The sequence below is a fragment of the Camponotus floridanus genome, unplaced genomic scaffold (genome assembly GCF_003227725.1).
Source record: "Camponotus floridanus strain SB8 unplaced genomic scaffold, Cflo_v7.5 scaffold3, whole genome shotgun sequence".
NCBI classification, from domain to species: Eukaryota; Metazoa; Arthropoda; class Insecta; order Hymenoptera; family Formicidae; genus Camponotus; species Camponotus floridanus.
The window spans coordinates 2524400-2543548 of NW_020229436.1; the positions used below are offsets into that span (position 1 = coordinate 2524400).

General features: G+C 34.7%; 1 protein-coding gene across 1 annotated transcript in view; it reads right to left on the reverse strand.

Moving 5' to 3' along the window:
- LOC105252098 (acetylcholine receptor subunit alpha-like) overlaps positions 1-19149 on the reverse strand; it is a 160858-nt gene that overhangs the window by 36572 nt on the left and 105137 nt on the right. The window contains exon 6 of the mRNA XM_011259314.3: positions 481-596. Within this exon, the coding sequence (XP_011257616.1) occupies positions 481-596 (116 nt within the window). The remainder of the gene's footprint in view (positions 1-480; positions 597-19149) is intronic.

The window sequence follows — 19149 nt, forward strand, 5'->3', positions numbered from 1 at the left end:
AAATAATGAGAGGAATCAATTAATCAATAAAAAAAACACATAATTGTTTCGAAGAAAAAATATGTAATTTACAATTAACAATTACATATTTTTTTTCGAAATAATGTGTTTTCTTTACATCAATTTATTCCTCTCATTATTTTGTACATAAAAGTATTAAGGTAAGATAATCGAAAAATAAATATTTTATTAGATATATATTTTATAGTAAAAATTAAGAAATTATTTCAAGCCTCATAATTCAATGAAAAAATACTTTATTATAGTGTTTTGAAAAGCTCTCGAGATAAGCTACAAGAGCTTTTTTGGAGATTGCCTTGACACCTTGTATATAATCATAAAGAAAAAAAAGAGTAGGAAGGAGTTATGTATTATACTAAAATTGAGCACAAACAATTTTGTGTCTTGTTAGTATTTTACCAACATATTCCGTCTATTTGAAGATTTGAAAAAAGCAATACACAAAAGTGACACACTTACCGCACTGCAGGCACTTCTAAAATATCCCATTCTACCGACATGTAGAATTCGGATAGATCAACTCCCACGTCCACCACGTTGCTTCCGATTTTTTCGTCCATGTGTCTTAGATCGACCTATGTGACAGAAAAGCGGCTGGCATTAAGCTCGCGTGTGTGGAAAGCTTGACGTCATTGTAACGTTCGAACGCCATGCCCACGTAATTCATCTTTCTCGTGCGAGCGTGCAATCGTAAAGTACTTGCAAAAAATATTTAAATAAGAAAAATGATAATTTCTCGAAATATACTCTTTGAAATCTTCAAAATAAATTTAACGAATATATCAATATACATCAGTCACAGCGACGTCAGTACCTACAACTGCACGCTCGCGATTAACTGCTTAATTACGAACAATAATAATTCAGAAATGAACTTTTAGTGCATGTCTTGAGATGCACTTGGTGTTCGCAGAAGCGCAGAAGGAGCACAAGAGATCTAAAACTGTCAAGGAATATCAAAAAACGGAGCGTCGACTGTGGTGGTCCGCAACAACAGGACACTCTAGAGCAGCAACTAGATCAGCAAAATATGTATATATATATATCGCCTTCAAATACATATATGTAATATATCAATATCTATGTATATATATATATGTGCACCACGTTGCAGAGTAAAAAGAACACGCGCACAAAGAAATAAATTAGTCTAGAGCACTGGATTCGGGTTCACTCGTGAATCCGGAGCTAATAGCAGCTATGCGCCTAACGCTAACGAGGTGTGTCCGATCAGCCGCAACTTTTCGTTTCTTAAAATCGTTGATGGCTGCCTGTAAATTGCCGGGAGCTTTCTATGTGCTGAGCTAGTTCGGGAAATAGGTCGATGAAATTCCTGTCTCGACCCAGAAGAGAAATTGGCTCTCGTAACTTTGACAATCTCCCCTCCCTCCCCCTCCCCCTCACCCCTTCCACTTTGTTAGAGTCACTATTGTATTCCGATTTTGAAGATATCGCGAATTTGCGACGCTATCTTTTCTTACGAAGTTTAATTTCTTCTATTTCCGAGTTAAAGAAAATTGACATCGGCTGGAATTTCGCGGAACTCATAATCGAATTTTTCATTTATAAAAAGATTTTTTACAGACACTACATTGTATTTCTGCTGTGCTTTCTTTACAGTTTGACTGTTCTAGATTTGTTCGGTTTGCAGTTTCAAAATTTGCCGTATATTACCATCGTGTCAAATTTAATGCTCGACGCGCAAGTTTGCCTCGCAGGGAATAATTTCTGTACGCTATTAGTTTCCACATTGTCTTCTCTATGCGATGCTATTCGAGCGACTTGCAGCAAGATTAAAGCCGGCGGCGGCTTTAATGTAACGTAAGTGTCTAACCATTGGCTTGGGCGATCGCTCGCTGCAGTGGTATTACCGTAAAATACGTCCGACAGACGCATCCCCGGTGTGATTCGAGTAACGGTGCACTTTGCGGACGATACTTTGTCACTGCTGCGGGGCGAGATTAAAGCCGGCAAACAATTTCGATGTAACGGTGGTCGCGGTTCCGAAGAACGCTATCGTCCCAAATTGCCTCGAAAAATCTGACGAGCCGCGCGGCCCTCGCGACAGTAAATCTTTCGTGCTGTTATAAATCACGTACAGCTATATTTTGACAGAAAATGTGTGAACAATATTGTTGAAAAAATATTTTAGGAAGTCACTTATTTTTAAAAATAGAATTTTATTTACGTTACATCTAGCTATAATAATGATGATTGGAAAACGTAATAGAGACTAGCAGCGAACCCATTTATTTTTCCCTCCTGTCCTTTATCGATCTGCGAAATTGCACAGCTACAAAAGCTCGAGTAATGTAATTTACTACGACCCACTTTTCTCACTTGAATCTAATAATTGTTCCTTCCGAGGAAAAGTTGAGATCTCGAGATTAAATTCAATCGCCGTGGAATTAGCGAGCGCAAAAAATCATACGTTAGATGGTGTCGATTTCGCTATTTGATCGAAAAAATCAGCGACGCGTCTCAAAAATAATTTCATTTGCTGCACGCTAAATTTCCTTTTCCGAGACTTCACGCAGTTAAATGTTACTAAAAGTCTATCGATAAATTTCTGAAACGATAATTTAACTACATTTTCCGGAAACTTCGCGGATACTTCGCACCTGTTACAAAATAACATTTCAATTAGGTTTCGCGCGAAGATGTTGCGGATGGAATTAATTAAAGGCGGGATACCGCACCCATCTGATCTTGGCGAACTTTGCTAAAGATCCTTTGAGACGTAGACTGCTACATTAATCTCTCACGGAAATGTTCCAGACGAAGACGGAATTTCAAAAAATCTACGTTGCAAGTCGAAGCACGTCGCGCAATCTTTTTTCTCTAAAAATTGCGTTATCTTGCACGACGCGTAATCGTTACGTGTGATTCACCCATCTCGCATTTATCTCGCCGATTTACTCTCGGTGTTTCGCGGGGAGAATTAACAGCATTTGTACGGTAACATTTTTATTACAATTATTATTTATTTATTATTAGTTCTTTTAACGTCTAGAAAATTTCTCTCCCGTCTGCTCAATTACCGCCATTTCTTTTCATGAAATGTATCTTGCGCTAAATACACAAATAAAGCTCAAACAAATTAATTTTAACGTATTATTTTTTCAAAGATAGATACATAGTTATTAACGCTATAATAATGATAAGAAAAATATGTAATAAATATGTAACATTTTTGAAAATTTTATCATATAATTTATTGCTTTGTAAATACGTATCACATATCCGAATATTCGAAAAAAATAGATGATTTCATGGCACTCTTCCAGATTACGTTCGTTTCAAAGTAACTGACGTATAAAAGAGAATGAAGGTCCGATAGAAGTCCGATGGTTTGTGAACGTTTCCTCGCGAGTTGATAAAAAGAACAGTCGGGAACATAAGTCTTTCACAAAGGGGGAGACATTTTTTTAGGCAGTGATAAAAGTCGCGGAAAATCCCTCAAAGCTTAGAAACGAATCGACTGGTACAAATGGCTGGAGCGATCCATCGAATAGGGTACAGTTGACGTTTCTTGACCCTTTCTTTGTATTTACGTGACATCAGACGTTTAAAGTTTCTATACTCGATCTGATAAGGTATATATGTACTTTCGGTAGATATAAGAAAGCCAAAGTGTTCATAATTCTGCCGGGAAACTGGTGCGAACGTTAAAGAATACCCATAGGAATAATGCGCCATACTTGCTTCTTTATTGACTTTGACGGAGAAGGAGATGACACCGTCGCAAATCCTGGCATGGAATCGAGAGAGAGTTAGTTCAATATGATCGCATATCGGAAATTGCTTTACTAAAAGGTATATCGCTATGATACTTTTACGTGTTTCTACTTATTACTTCGACATTATTGTTTTAGTTATACAGATAAATCGATAGCGCGAAAATGATTTTAAACTCATCTGAATTTGTCAAAAAAGATAAAAAAATTCCGTTTTACTTTTATTTTTCAAAATTAATAAAGAGGAATTTGGCTCAAATAAATAAACAAAAATTAAAGGAAAAATTAAGGAAGTGTTGCTTCTTCGTTCCAACTACTGTGGTTCTTATGCCAATTTTGATTTAATTTTTTTTTATTTTTCGGTCTTAAATACGGCAAAGCATTGAATTGTAATCTAACTGCAAGAAGTGCAGCTATTGTTCTCAGGTCATGTGAAAGAGACGGTTATGTGTGTAAATAGCGCAACATATCTTTTTGCAACATATTATTACAGTCTTTGTTTCAAGCGTAATCATTCAAAACTTTGCAATTTTAAATTCATTAGTTTGCGAGAATCGATAGTGAGGACGGAGATGTTGATTGAAAAATTGGTGTTGATCTTTTGACGTTAAGAAGGGATTTAATGTGATGGAAATGGGGATGAAGGGAACAGTTTGGGGAGATAGGGTTTAGATAACCGAGCTTATGGTGTAGACACATACAGAAGAGGGATATGCGGAAGGATGATAGTGAAAGGTGGTATGGGATGTTCTACTCGCAATAAAGGATGTGCAATGAAGGGTTTCACATCGTGGGTTAAATTGCACTTCGTGGTACAAGCGAGAGAGAGAGTGCGTGACTACTTAACATTCTAAAATACTTGCCCGCTCGTATCGCAATGCATTTTAATTGCGTTCACTTTCACGATCGAGAACGAAGGAATTTAACATTATGGACGTATAGCAGATAAATGGATCGTTCGGACCGAAACTTGCAAAAGAATGTAAGAATTTGTCGTTTAAAATTCTTTCTCTCTTCTTTATCAATAGACTTATAAAAGACAATTACTGTCCTTTTAGTACATCCTCATGTTTCTGCTCTTCCGTTTTCTTTTCCTTTACGATCGACGACACAGACAAGAGTAAATATTTGGAACGCGAGAGAACGAGACGACGTGTTCTTAAAATATTTTTTCTTTGATGAAAGCTTTACGTGACAGGGTTAATAAAATTGTTGAGAGATTTCTTACATTCTTGTTTTTCTGTCTTTCCTGTTTCTTTTATTTCTCCACGTCGTCGGATCTAAGCGGCAGAAATGCGGGCGAAGCAATTTTGATGCGTCCGCGTCGCGTCGACTAATTGCGTTTCTTTGCCTCGACAGCTTTTTGTCGGCGCGCTCTTGATATTGCCGAAGAAGTTGCAACGGACGGACGAATCGATTTTCGCGAGACAGTGATTTTTTTGTCATTAACTATCGGTATGACGTTTGCAGTACGACGAGTATGATGAATTGCGGTCGACGGATGATGGATGCGGCGATTGTTTTTTTTTTCGCGACGCTACCGAGTCCTTGCCTCTCTTCCTCGAGTACTTCATCAAGAGATTCGGACAACGGAGATCTTTAATTACCTCCAAAAGTTGGGTAATTGAGGAAGAAAAGGAAGCGAGCGAGCAGCTAAGATGAATAATCGCGAGATCTTCAAAGTGAGACTTGAGATTTGCGAAATTCTCATTTCGCGGGCAAAATTATTTTTTTTCAGAACGAACGTTTTTCATTTTGTTTAATTTCGAGTTGCTCTTACTTTATTCACATTGTCTAGTTGAAAATTATTATAGCTTTATCAAGATAAATTGTTTTCAAGTCGAAAATATAAACAGAATTTTAAAGATTAATATGTGTATCAATTTTACGCCCACGTTGATTAATTTGTTTTATCCTTCAAAATAATTGGATCCAAATTATGCAAATAATTAAATGCTTTATAATCTATTATACATACAGTTACACATAAATATTCAAATATATCCAAATATTCAAACATTTTAAATATTAATTTATTTTACAGCTTTAATATGTGTGCTATTATTTAATGCTACAACAACTGTTATTTCGTATGTATGTTTTCTCAAAAATATCTAGTGTAATGCATTTTATATACTCGTATTTCCACCACCTCAATTCTCTTGTAAAAATTACTGATGCGTATCGCTAGCGAAGAACAGGGCGTACAAAAGTTGACGGCATTCTGAAAAATCTAACAGCTGTGCAACTCTCGCGAATAGTCGCTCGGGAGTCTCTTGAGTGGACGATGCACGGGCTGTGCAAAGTGGTTTGCATGATATTAGCCGGCGCATAAATTCCACGTGTTTGCAACCGAATGAAATCGTAGTTTGCATAATACCATCCGCCCCTGTTTCTGCAAGCGCGAACCCAGAGCTTTTATAACTGCGTTTTGCGCTTTCGTTTGACTGCACAGGCGTTCCAAAATGCGAGCCTTTTGCAGCTCTGATTTAATCCGGGCGTGAAGTGCGGAAAATGAATGGCCATTTCTAGAAATTTGTGAAATGGTGGAACCAAATTTTATCTACGAATCCTTTACGCAATATGTAATCAATTTTCCATTTTTTCCATATAGAAGCAATTTTTGAAACAAAAATGGAACGTTCTTTGAATCAATCCAAAATTTCTCATCGTTGTAATTTCGCGATTCGTTTATCTTATTGTCACGATGTTTATCTAGTTGCCATGATGGATGTGAAACAACTATCTATTTATCGAATAGAAAAAAATGATTTTTATCGAGCGAGAAAATTTAATTAATCAAAATTAGTTGTAAATCCTGTTGATACAACTGGTTTTAAAGATTCAATTATCTGCAATTTTTCTTGAGCTTAAATTTCGTTTCCGTCTCACGCGCATCGATGAAGCCCATGACCTCTCGTTCATGCAATCGGAAATGTTGCTCGTGTATCATCGCGCAAGGGGGAAGTGGCCTTACCGGAAATAGCACCCCGGAGAACCAGCAGATCGAGATAAATCGGGCTAATGAATTCCACGTTGAAATAGCATCGCCCGATCGATGGCAATTATCGAGCGACCCACATTTTACGTTGCGGAAAATTCTCGCGGATGCTAAACGCTCGTCATCGGTCTTCGAGGGATAGAAAATAACGGTTCGATCAATCAGTAACAAGCGCCATGTTTTTCCGATAAAAGCAGCATTACCACGCATCGATTACATACGAAGAGATATACGTGCATCGTTCTTCGAACAGCCACTATCGAAAGTTTAACAGCGATACTAAAATCGCGATATTCTTGGACTTGGTCTTTGCCAACTAAAAGTGACTAAACATTAATTTTCTTGAAAGCGATTCGGATATTTTTCTTCGACTTTATCTTATCAAATTATAAATTAGAATATTTCGAGCTTTGATATGACCGAATAAAAATAGTAATTTGAATTTGCATTTATCGATTGGAAGTGGACATATCTGGATTTGCATTTATTAATTTAAAGTGACAGCAATATTTCGAGAGTTTTTTTCTTGTTGACTAAAATTGGTTGAAATATTTTCGAGCTTGACTTTATTAACTAGAAATACGATTGAAATATTTTTTTCCGAATATGGCATATATTTGTCACTTTGATATTTGTATTAGAAAGATTTTTGAATTTAAAAATATTGTCTCATATTTTGCCAAATGGCGTCCCGCAAGTAACTGTCTCTACTTACACATGCTTTCACGCATACGATTCGTGCACAAATCTGTCTAAGCATCTTGCGGTTACTTGCGGGTCACCTTGTAAAATACCGAACGAGACTTCGGGAGTCTAGTCGTTGCAATGCAAATTGACCGAATGGATTAGCTTTGGTCCTGGATTGAATTAACTCTCTCAAACTGATTGCGCAGACGCTTGATTGCAAATAACATTATTATTTGTTATCATCGCAAGTAAGTCGGTTCGCAAAGTTACATCGATAGTGCTCAATGTACTTGTTTTGATTGGATCCACGTTGAATTTTTATGTTGTTCATGTAATCGCGATAATTACTGGAGACAATTTCTCAATCAGCATTTGCGCGGGGATGCTTTGTCGATCACGGATTGATCAAAAATAGCGAAGCAAGCGTGTTTAACGAGATTCAACGTTAAAATTGAGTTTCTAGAGACTATTTTCGAGTTATTTAATTCAAAAATTTTGTTTCAAAACTTTTCGCGTACATACGCATATTGACTGATTGACAACAAAAAACATTTCCAATGTTTATTCGAGTTAGAAAGTTAAACTTTCCACAATTCATCGATTTATTTTAAAAAGTTATCGATTAACTTTATAAAAAGTAATAAAAAAATAAAAAAAATAATACATCAAGTAGCACAGAAAATAGGATCCTTATTTAAATTAATATTTAATTATAAACAGACTTCTATAATATCAATGTAAATAAAGAACACGCCAATAAAAAAATTTCTTTTGATGCAAATAAAGCCTCATTAACTAAAATGTGCAATGAAATAAAATTTTTCGAGATATTGTGAAAAATATTAAAAGTTTTAATTATTGATTAATTTATTACGAATATAATATTCACAAGTTGAACATATATGTGTGTTTAGAAATTTCTCGCGTATCTTACTTTAAAATATTAAGCCGAAAAAATTTAGCTTCTTTGATATTATGTATATTTTCTTTTTCAGAGCAACATTTAAATATCAAGCAGATAGCGGATAATGAGAGTGCATCATCGACTGTAAAATAATCAAAGATGATTTTATCGAACGTAATTTTGATGGATGCGCGTTTTATAGTTTGTTCGATTATGCCAGGTGATCCGAACATGAATCTTTAATAAATTAATACCAATATAGATTAGATCGTATGGCCTCAAGATTGCGGAAAATTCAAACGAAGCAACCGAGCTCATGAAGCTCGCCTCAGGCTGTTCTGTATAATACGTTGCATAATCTTAGCTAAACTATTTAATTTTCCAGCGCAATATTGATCATTTTTCTTTCTTTTCGCGCACGGCAAATGTTTATTTCTTTCATCACTTAAACAATTTGTTTCTGAATAATCTCATTATGTCCGCTTTTTTTATATGAAAAGAACGCGGAAATTTTGAAGACACAAACGTACTATGAAAATTGCGCGAATATGCCCATTTCCAAGAGAATCTTCCACAAAGTCGATTTTTTAATCAACGGTCGGCAAATAATACGTTCAGGAACGCGGTGCTTCAGAAGAGAGAATCGAGAAAGTGACTCGAAATTAGCTCTTCGGAAACACTAAACTATAACAAAGAAGTCTTTTTCCTCGACATCAGTGAACTCGCTAATAAGTTAGTTGATTTCCAGTCAGATTTCTTAGTTCGAAACTTTCTCTACTGAATAAAGCCGTGTGAAATTATTCTTGCGTTTCTATAATATTCAATCTGTTAATTTGAATTTTTACAAAGAAAAGTTGTGTTTTTATTCAAGCAAAACTTTTCTTTATCTTTTGTTAGTCCCCGAGTTTCATATCTGCAATATCTTCAACATAAAAAAATCACGCTTTTACAACTAAAAACTAGAATTTATATGAAACATGCGATTGCAAAAGTCGAATAATCTGAAATATTTTAATATAAAGAAAAATGAAATTAAACCGTGATAATACATAATTTTCAAACATCGAGCGTTTTTTAGATTATCAATATTGATCTTGATGTTAAATTGAGAAAATATAATATTATTTTAATATGATTGTTTCGTTTCATTGCAAATATAAATATATAAATCCAATAGAGCAAATAATATCTTGTTATTGTCTATCTCGTTTAAAATGCAACAAAATATTTGATCGTTATTTTACGAATAATATTGTAAAAAACAAAACATAAAATATATTTTGTCATGGTTAGCTAAACTGACATCAAATAGACAATAGTATTACTTCGTCACGAGACCTACATGATCGGAATAAAATCTCCGGAGATTTCCCTTTGCAGACAATTTGAATACAAAGTGGAAGAAAATGGAGACATAAATGCAATAGACCAGATGAAAAATTATATAAGCGGAAACAATATTTTAATAAATTTTTCAAGTATCCGAATGATATCCGAAATGCGCTGTAAAAACACGAAAACGTGTTTAAATGTGTGTGTTTAAATCATAACGCGAGGAGTGCAACGCGCGGTGTTCGCTTAACCGAGTTTTGGCACGATGCGACCTATTTTCGCGAGAAAAAGAAAAATCGCGAGTCCAATTTAAAAGAAGTGGGGTCGGCGGACGCGGAAGTAGAAGTAGAGCTGAAAATCCCGGCAATTTTTCACACTCCGCCGGATTCTAGTCGTTGACAGACCATTGCATTTCCAGCGTCCATGGAACGTTAGCATAAAGTACATGATTATCGGAATGTTCCTCATTCTTGTTTTACGCGCCTGAATTATGTGAGCGTTTTATTATATATTTTTTTTCTCTCTTCTTTGCATCGATAACGTAGTAGAAAAATAATATCCGAGAGCGTTTTGAAAATATGCATTAAAATATGTATCAAGACATGTATAATATTATAGTTTAAATATAAAAAATAGATCTAACAAAATACTTATGATATTAAATTTTAATAATTTTTTCATATTTTTGTATAATATTTTGTATACTTTTCTTCTTACTTATAATAATCATTTCAAATGATTAAAAAAGCTATTAGTCATTATTACCATGTTAATTCCATTTTACATATTACTATTTTTATAAAAGATTATATTTCTATCCGCTCAAGAAAATTATTTAAAAGAGACGTATCCCCGAGGAACAAATTGAACCAATTTTTTGATAAAATCTAGATAGACGAACAATTGTAACACGTTACTTTGGTTCCTGCTCGATAAGAGAAACTATGAAACTACACAGAGACTTTTTACGAAACTTTGTCCCCCTTTGATCGTGACGATTTAACCGTAAAATCGAGGCGTTCCTTTGGGGTGACAGAAAACAGAAGCCCTCTTTTCGATTGAAACGTTTTTCTCTAACGATATTGTTGAAGCTCTCTCTCAAATTGATGCGCTCTCCTATAGTATACATATTCACATCGCGTCTTTAAAAACTCGCTCTACTTAACTCTGAATTTTAATATTTCTTTCCTTCATATCTTGCTAAATTGTTGTAATATATTATTTTTCAACCCCCCAGTATTTTGCGTCTATTTCGTTTCGTTTTTTTTCATTACGCGAAAAATATGATTTCAAATAAGCAGAAAGTTCTCATTTTTTCAATATTTCTCGTAATTAAAAATTGTTATTTTTAAATTAAAAAAATGATATTAGGGCTGAGATAACTTCGAAGGATTTAAATTTAACGTAAAAATTAAAAATTTAATCTTTTATCCATAGCTAATAATGAAAATTATAATTGATTCTGATGAGAAAATAATGGCGCATGCTTTATATAATAATCAATATTATCTCACGTTTTTATCATTGACGAGTAGCATTTTTTCTCGGGATTAAAATTTCAGGGGCTAAATTGCACGTTCGGTGACAAATGAAACTCGGCAGTTAGCATTTCTTTACACTTTGGTGGTAAATCTAGACTATTCACATCGTTAACGCCATTAACAGCGCGCGATACATCACGAGGGGATGGCGCAAAGGACGCTTCCTTCACACCTGCCGTGTCCCGAGCGACACATTTACTGTCCCTCTTGTTGCGTTACATTCACACTTGCAGCCCTTCTAGAGACAGAAAGCTTTCCTAGCGCGCAAGCACATTAACGCTTTGCTACGCGCAACAACACATCGAGCTTGCGGTACTTGGCTTTTACTATCGCATAACGTACACTTACATACACCCAACAATGATAAACATACATAATTGTGTTTGGGAAAGTGTAAATGGATCGTGGTTGAGTAAACTGCGTGTCTACGGGGTGGTCCGAAACTCACGCGCGAGTGGAACTTCTAAGGAGAGTAATCTCTAAATATGATGCAACTTTCTCTAATAAACAGATTTCTAGCGATTTTACATCAAACTCTTTACTTCTAATGGGTCTTGTTATATCCAGCCGAGTCCTTTAAATGTTACATTCTCTTTCGCGAGCGATATTCCATATGTTTATTACGTTCTGCAATTTCTCGTGTGAAAACCTGCTGAAATTCGTTTTCGAGAATGACGTGGATAGACAGGTGTAGCTTTAAGGTGCCTGACAGTTTCGGAACAGCCTGTACGTGTGTACACTGAGTATGTATAAGTGTGATTTTGTATATCTTGCGAAATAAATGTATATTACGTGCGAACGCGCGCGTATGCATGAATGCGAGCATGAATTGCGTATTACAACGCTTGGTTGCAATCGCGACGCGCAATACATCCCTTTTTAATCCTCTCGCCATGTCGCCGTTAACCACAAAAAATATTACCGAGCTTGCTGTGCAACAAAATTTATCGACTTCCAGATTAAGTCCCAAAAGTTAAATAAAATTCTCTTTCCCAAGTAAAGATTTTTTAATCTTTTTTATCGTACAAATTTAATAAGAGTAATATAGGATGAGTTTAAATTTTAAATCGTCGTGCTTGACTAGCTATTCTTTCGCAAATTTGAATTTTCTCTTAACAAAAGTTTGATTAAATATCACTTTTTTAAATAATTGTTTAATTTTCTTAATTGTCCGAATTTATTAAAGAATGTAATGGCAAAGTTTGATTTAAGGATTAACTTCAAATCACTTTATACATAGGCAGATAATGCTCACGTACATGATCGTAGCTTGAAAAAATAAAAAAAAGAAATATGATAGCGACATAATTCAGCCACATTTGTCAGAGAAATGAAGTGATATTATATCCCGTTTTTGTATAAGCGTTTGCACTCAGTTATCTTGATTCAAAGTCAAGTCCCTTCTGATTGCATCGCAAAAAATGCATTCTTGATGTGACGCGTAATGTATGCATGTGTGAGTCCATGTACGTGATATGTGTCATGCGCGTATATACGTATGCGTGTGTATTATATTTTTGTGCGAAGTATGTGAAAGCGGAATGTACAAAGGCGCCGACGCCTCTATGGAAAATCGGGCCCCCATGGAAAAGGTATAAAATTCGTGCGCACTATTCGAGAAGGAATAACGGCGTCAATCGCCGCTTTCAATATGTCTTAATTTTTTGCTCCTCCCTCTCTTTCTTCCTCTCGTTTATTTTTCACATTGTCCATAACACACAGTCGGTTATACGTTCGGATTGAGAAAATTTCGTCCAGGAGGCGTAAAGGACATTTCTTACAATAACCATTTCTTGCAACCGTCTTTTTATAGACGTTTATCGATAGGAACGATAAATGATAACGTTCGCCTCTTCTAGATTCGATCTCTCTATAAAAAAGAAAAACGTTTGACGTGAACGCGATTGCAGTAATGTAAAAGCTTTCCTCTTTCTTGCCTGATAATCTTTTCTTAGATTGGCGCAACCTGAAATAGTCTTTGATTTACTAGTGTTTAATGATTATAGGAATTGTATTGGATGCGTTGTTAAATATTACAATTTGAATTTTACAATACATTTATCTTTACATTTATCTTAACATTTTATTTTTAATTTGTTCTTAGATGTATCATAAATCGATAAAATGATAGAGTAGATCGAAGCATATATCATTTTATTCTCAAATCTTACAAAATTAAATGAGTTTAACACTTCGTTTGTCTAGAAAAGAGACGTTAGCTCTTCCTAAAAGCTATTTGACATGCGCTACTTTATTTCAATATATTTATCATGAAAATAAAAATGAAAAAAATATAATAAAAGTTATATTTTTAAATATAAATAAAAGATTTAATTTGTAACTGCTGTTCTTAAACAGCTTCTCCTTTTTCCTGTGATTGTAAAATAGTTCTCAAGTTAAAAAAATTCTTTTAATAATACATCCAACGTAGTAGAAATGTAAAAAAAAATTTGTATAATTGTAAAGTTTCTTTAAAATCATGAAAAGCTCACAACAAATAATTAGCAATACAACAGTAAATCGTTTTTTTAATATTATAACTTTTAAAATACAAGTTTCCAAGTTTTACATTACATAAAAAGTTTTATAATCAGTTTAATGTAATTTTAAAATTTTCTCCTCATTATTTCATTATCAAACTAGTTGAGAAAATTAAAAGATAAATAAAACATACATGCACAACTTATTATTTAATTAATAATATGCGCTTTCTTGTCAATAATTATTTGACCGGCAATACTTTTATTCTATTTGTATAAAAAATCAACTCTGAGATACCTTTATATAAATTACGGACTGAGCTGAGACACATTTCACAAAATATCGAATATCTTTTCAAGCAAATAGTTTAGAATCGGATAAAAATCAGTTTCTATTTCTATTCTTTCTGTGAAGAAAGTCAGACCAATTTTCCCAAAGAATCCGGATCCCTGATCCTAGAATTTCTCTTCTATTTTGTCAAATGGACACAAGTGTTTATCTAGCATACAGCTTGGTCGTACATTCTAATGCGCTTATAGGATTTCACGCTGAACGCGTGCGTTCGACGTATCGCGATCCTGATAGCGTGTAAGGTCGATAGGATGGATAGTCGATGGCGCGTCGCATCTCATCGGACCCGGTAAATATCTGGAAGCACTCTGACCCGGTCACGTTGACATGAACCACTCAACAAGTCAACGACTCACCCTCGCCGCGTTGCTAAGTTAAAGCCGCGCGGAAGCATTATACTTTCCCCTAAGGGCCTCTTAAAGGGGATGCGACCTTTCCGCGTGCCTGCCCTGATAGCTTCTCGTTTCCGGCGATGAATAACCTACCACTCTCGTGAAAGCCTATTCGAATGGAACAACTTTTGACGGCGGTACAAGTTAGCACGATCAATCGCCGCTGTTGTTTCATTTCGAGTCCAAGTGGAGTTGTAAAAGCGCCCGTAAAAAATATCAAACGAAAGAGCCAAGCGATATAAAAACGTCATGTTTCGCGATCTTTATAGGAATTGATATAAAATATTGCGCAAAATGCAGTTTACGTATTGATCGGGGAGCTGCCAAAAGTGATTCTTTTCCTTGAATTAAGTTGAAAAATTTTTCAAGAGTTTTTCTATGACATATATATTGAGAAAATTAAATGTCATTTGTGGTCATATTATAAATTTAATTTAATTTAATGTTCAATAGTTGCACTCACAATTTAATTACCGTTTGCATAAATATCTGTGTCAAAACACGCTATAATTCTTTTCGTTTTATATAATTTTAATACATGATACACTCTCATTAATTTAATAATATGCAAACTGTTTAAATACACTTTTTTAGTAAGTAATTGTATTTGCAATAATGGATATTGAAATAATAAACATATACGATCGATAGACAGAGTGCATAAAAAAAGCAGTACAAAAATAAAGCGAACGTAATAAATATGCACAAATATATATAAATATGCAAACATATTGAAAGCAACATTTTGTTATAGCGGTATATTCTGGAAAAACATTGGTTTTTGCAAGCAAATTCCATGTTAAAGCTTATGCTAAAAATTATTACCCTGTTTAATTTATTTATTCAAAACATTTTGCGTAGCTCTTTGATAAATACTGTAAACTGCACATAATTCTGATATAATATTATTATTTAATAAGACATTTAAAACGATTTAGCAAATTAGCAATGTCTTAAAAAAGTAGATTTAAATTTATTAAAAAAATCCGTGACCAGAAGAATATTCTTTCTTTGCAATCAGAATATTCTTTTATTTGTTCATCAGAATATTTTTTTATTTGTTCATTTTAAATATAATTTTCGAAAAACTTTCGGTCTAACCATTCGGATTAAATATTGTCGCGTGTTGGAAGAGAAATTATTGTTGAAAATCTTAATGAACGTGAAGCGAACATATAACCCGGTTTCACTTATCAATTTGATGTCGAAATCGGTCATCTCGACAATGCACGCTGTTATCACGTTGTGCTGCTAGAAATATAATTTTTCAATGCTCACAAAGCGAGTTTATCACAGTCCGTTGATTACCATGAATACGTTAAATTGGATTAACAAATCAGACCGATTTTGATCCCGCTCATATCGTTTAAATCCTTTATATCGATAACTGTTACGCGATGGATATAAATAAGAAAATCAGCAAATAATCAATCAATGAAAATGCTATTGTAACAATGAAATTTGATTTGATTTTATTGCTTATTATATCTCTCTGTAATCGCATATATTTCTCGATATATCTATATTTTTATCCATCATACAAACTTCTCTCATAATTTTTCTCATACTATAAAGTCAGATTCTAAATTTAAAAAGATTTATCGCGAATTCCCGATTAATTATGTTAGCAGAAGCTAGTCAATTGAGAATTATGATGTTTAATTCAGATTAATGAATTTAGAAAGAGAGAATCAAACTCATTATTAAATTATCACGCAGAAAACAAAATAATCTCGCGAAAGCCGATGTCATAATTAACTTTTTCGAATATTAATACGTTTGACATTTACATTTTGCTCTTGTAAATTCTACGATTTTAATCACAATTATTAAATGGATGCATTATCTCGCGGTGAACTGCGCTTATTTCTGATCCGCTTCGATTGGGAGAGCGAGCGGAAACCCGAACGCCATTCGCTGGACTCGAAGGAATCCAGGAAATTGAATTGTTATCGTCTGTCCGTTCTGAAACTCGTGTGCGTTCGATTCGGATGACTGATCCGGCAATAACTCGCGCAAGAGTTGCGCGTTTCCACGGACAATCGACGTCGCAGTAGAGCGGATAAATATCAGAACCGCCGAGGATCATTCGGCCGCGATATCCGACCGGTCGAATAAAACAGGACGATTCATTCGCGTGTTTTTTTTTCGCTAACACGCAAAATCAACGTACGCAAATTAATTGACATAATCAAGTTGCGATAATTATTGGCAATAAAATAATACAGGACGTTTCATTTGCGATTCTCTTCATCGCTTGTAATTTTTTGTTAGACTCTCCGAATAAAAAATACGTTACATCGATTTTCTCGTGTCCCAAATATTTTTACAATTAACGATTAAATTATAAAGTTCGCATGTAATAGAGAGACGTCTCGTATATTTTAATCATTATTGAGCGTTGCCGAGCCAAGCCGGCATCGTGCGCTATTAATGGCATCATTATAGAACGAGCGCCCAAATTATTCGCTCGTGGGTCACACGAGCGAAGTAGCGTGCTGACCCGACATCCACGATTTTATTTATGCAACGCGCAAATGTTCGATACTACACCACTGCTAATTACGCGGGTCTATAATTTATCGTTGAACAAAGACGTCCATGAAAATCATGAAATTACCGCGCGCTCCAAAGAACGAGAAATAAACGTCACGTCGGTCGAGAAAAGGAGAGCCTGGTTTCACACATCCGGGAAAGTGTTACGATAACAAAATATGCCAGCAAAATACTGGAATCAGAACACTGGAGGTAAACCGTTACGATTTATCAGCGCATTAGATCGCGGCCGCAGAGCAAGCATTTCGATATTCATTCCGCGGCTTGAGCTTTATATTATGTATCATCTCTCTGATAACCATAGACAGCTCGGTTGGCGCAGATATAGACAAGAATGAACGCACAGAAACCGCCGTATATACGTATATACCGGAATATCGATCCGTCCTTTATCGCCGCAATAAAACACGTCGACGGGAGAAACGCCGGTAGGAGAGACGGAAAGTCAAATTATCTCGCGTCGCGCGGATAGAGCGCAAATGGAGCTGTATTCTGTACATAGAGTGTAAATATTTCTTGCGAATTCTATCTCTTCCCCGCGATTTCTATGCAACATGTATCTCTTTCGAATTGATTTTTCAAATTGACGAGAATGCGATCGATGTTTATGGTTTGCATGTCAGAAAAATATTTAAAGAAAGTCATACACAGAAAGGTATACACAATATGGGTTTTCGAAATTAATTAAATACCGTTATCGAGAAAAGAATTTGCATTCGTTACAACGCGATTCTCATCGGTTTTGCGAGAGAAACCTCTGTAGTGAATTGTCCTACAGAATGTAACACTTTCCCGTTTAATCCTATTGGCAAGACTAACGAACGACTGCAAAAAATGCAAAAATTTCGCGACGACAAGTTTTAACGATGTACCACGGAGAATGCATGCGAATTTATGAATAAACCGTAGATATTTTGATAACGCAAACATATGTATACCAAATGTAATTCTCTTGGCTATATTATACGTCAATATTCGTATAATGAGATATCAATACGTCTTTTTGAAACATTTTATTTGTAAATATATGATAAGTGTATTGTGATATAAAATAATCTCATGTATTGATCGATTTTATAGAGACTAGAAAAATGATCACAAAAATTCAGACATTAGTACACGAAGATACATGTGTGATTTTCGTATATACACATAAGGAAAAACTCGATTTAAATATTACTGAAACTTGCTTGAAGTAAGGAAAAGATTATTTTACATAAAAAAGATTCAATGTGTCAATCTTGACTGAAAAAGGAACTTTGACGCTTGTATTTTAGTTGGCCAAAAGGTACCGATTCTGTCAAGTGACTTTTACGTCGCAGAATGTAATAAATAATGGAATAAAAATGACTTTTTTAAGGGAGAGATACTTTACGTTAGGTCGTATTCCTTTCGCTCCGAACGCAAGAGTTTTAATCGCGAACGAGAAATTCGAAAAGCTCCACGGTGCGTGACTGACGGCCCTTTACCGTATCGATCGCGTCTCGATCGTCCTACTTTTCTCGTATGCCCGCCGGTCTAGACGGATAAATTGCGTTGTCGACATGCGTTTAATTGCATGCTCATCGGATCAGCGTTGGTCAAATGTAGAATCGAATCTGTGCGATGCGATTGATGAAATAACAGATTGCTTTTGGATGTCGTTTAATAGAATGTAAAACTAAATAGCGGATATTGGAGAAATCAATTATATCTACATTTTATTTTAGAAAATGTGATAAACTTTTTATTTTTTAGTATTTCCTTCATTTCTCAATCACATTCTTTCGCGAAAATATGCTGTCGATTTTTTTTACGCATTTGATTGTGTTTCATATAATTATTATGAATTAATCAAACTGAATAGAAGGCTGGTAATGGATCTTAAAGTAAGTTGCACTCCTGGATAAATATAAAACAACAAAATCTTATATGACAATTTGTCTAAAATAAACAATGTATAATAAAAGAAACAAATTTAAATTGTAAAATTAAAATTGTATTTGCGCGAATCATTTATTATTTTCTATTTATGCAAGAAAACGCGCAACTATTTTTTTGGCTTTTCATATATTAGCCAATTTATCAATGATAAGTAGACGAGATAAGTAGGTGAAGTGACAATTTATGTGGCTGTCATACTCATGGAGGAAATTCTTACAGAGTG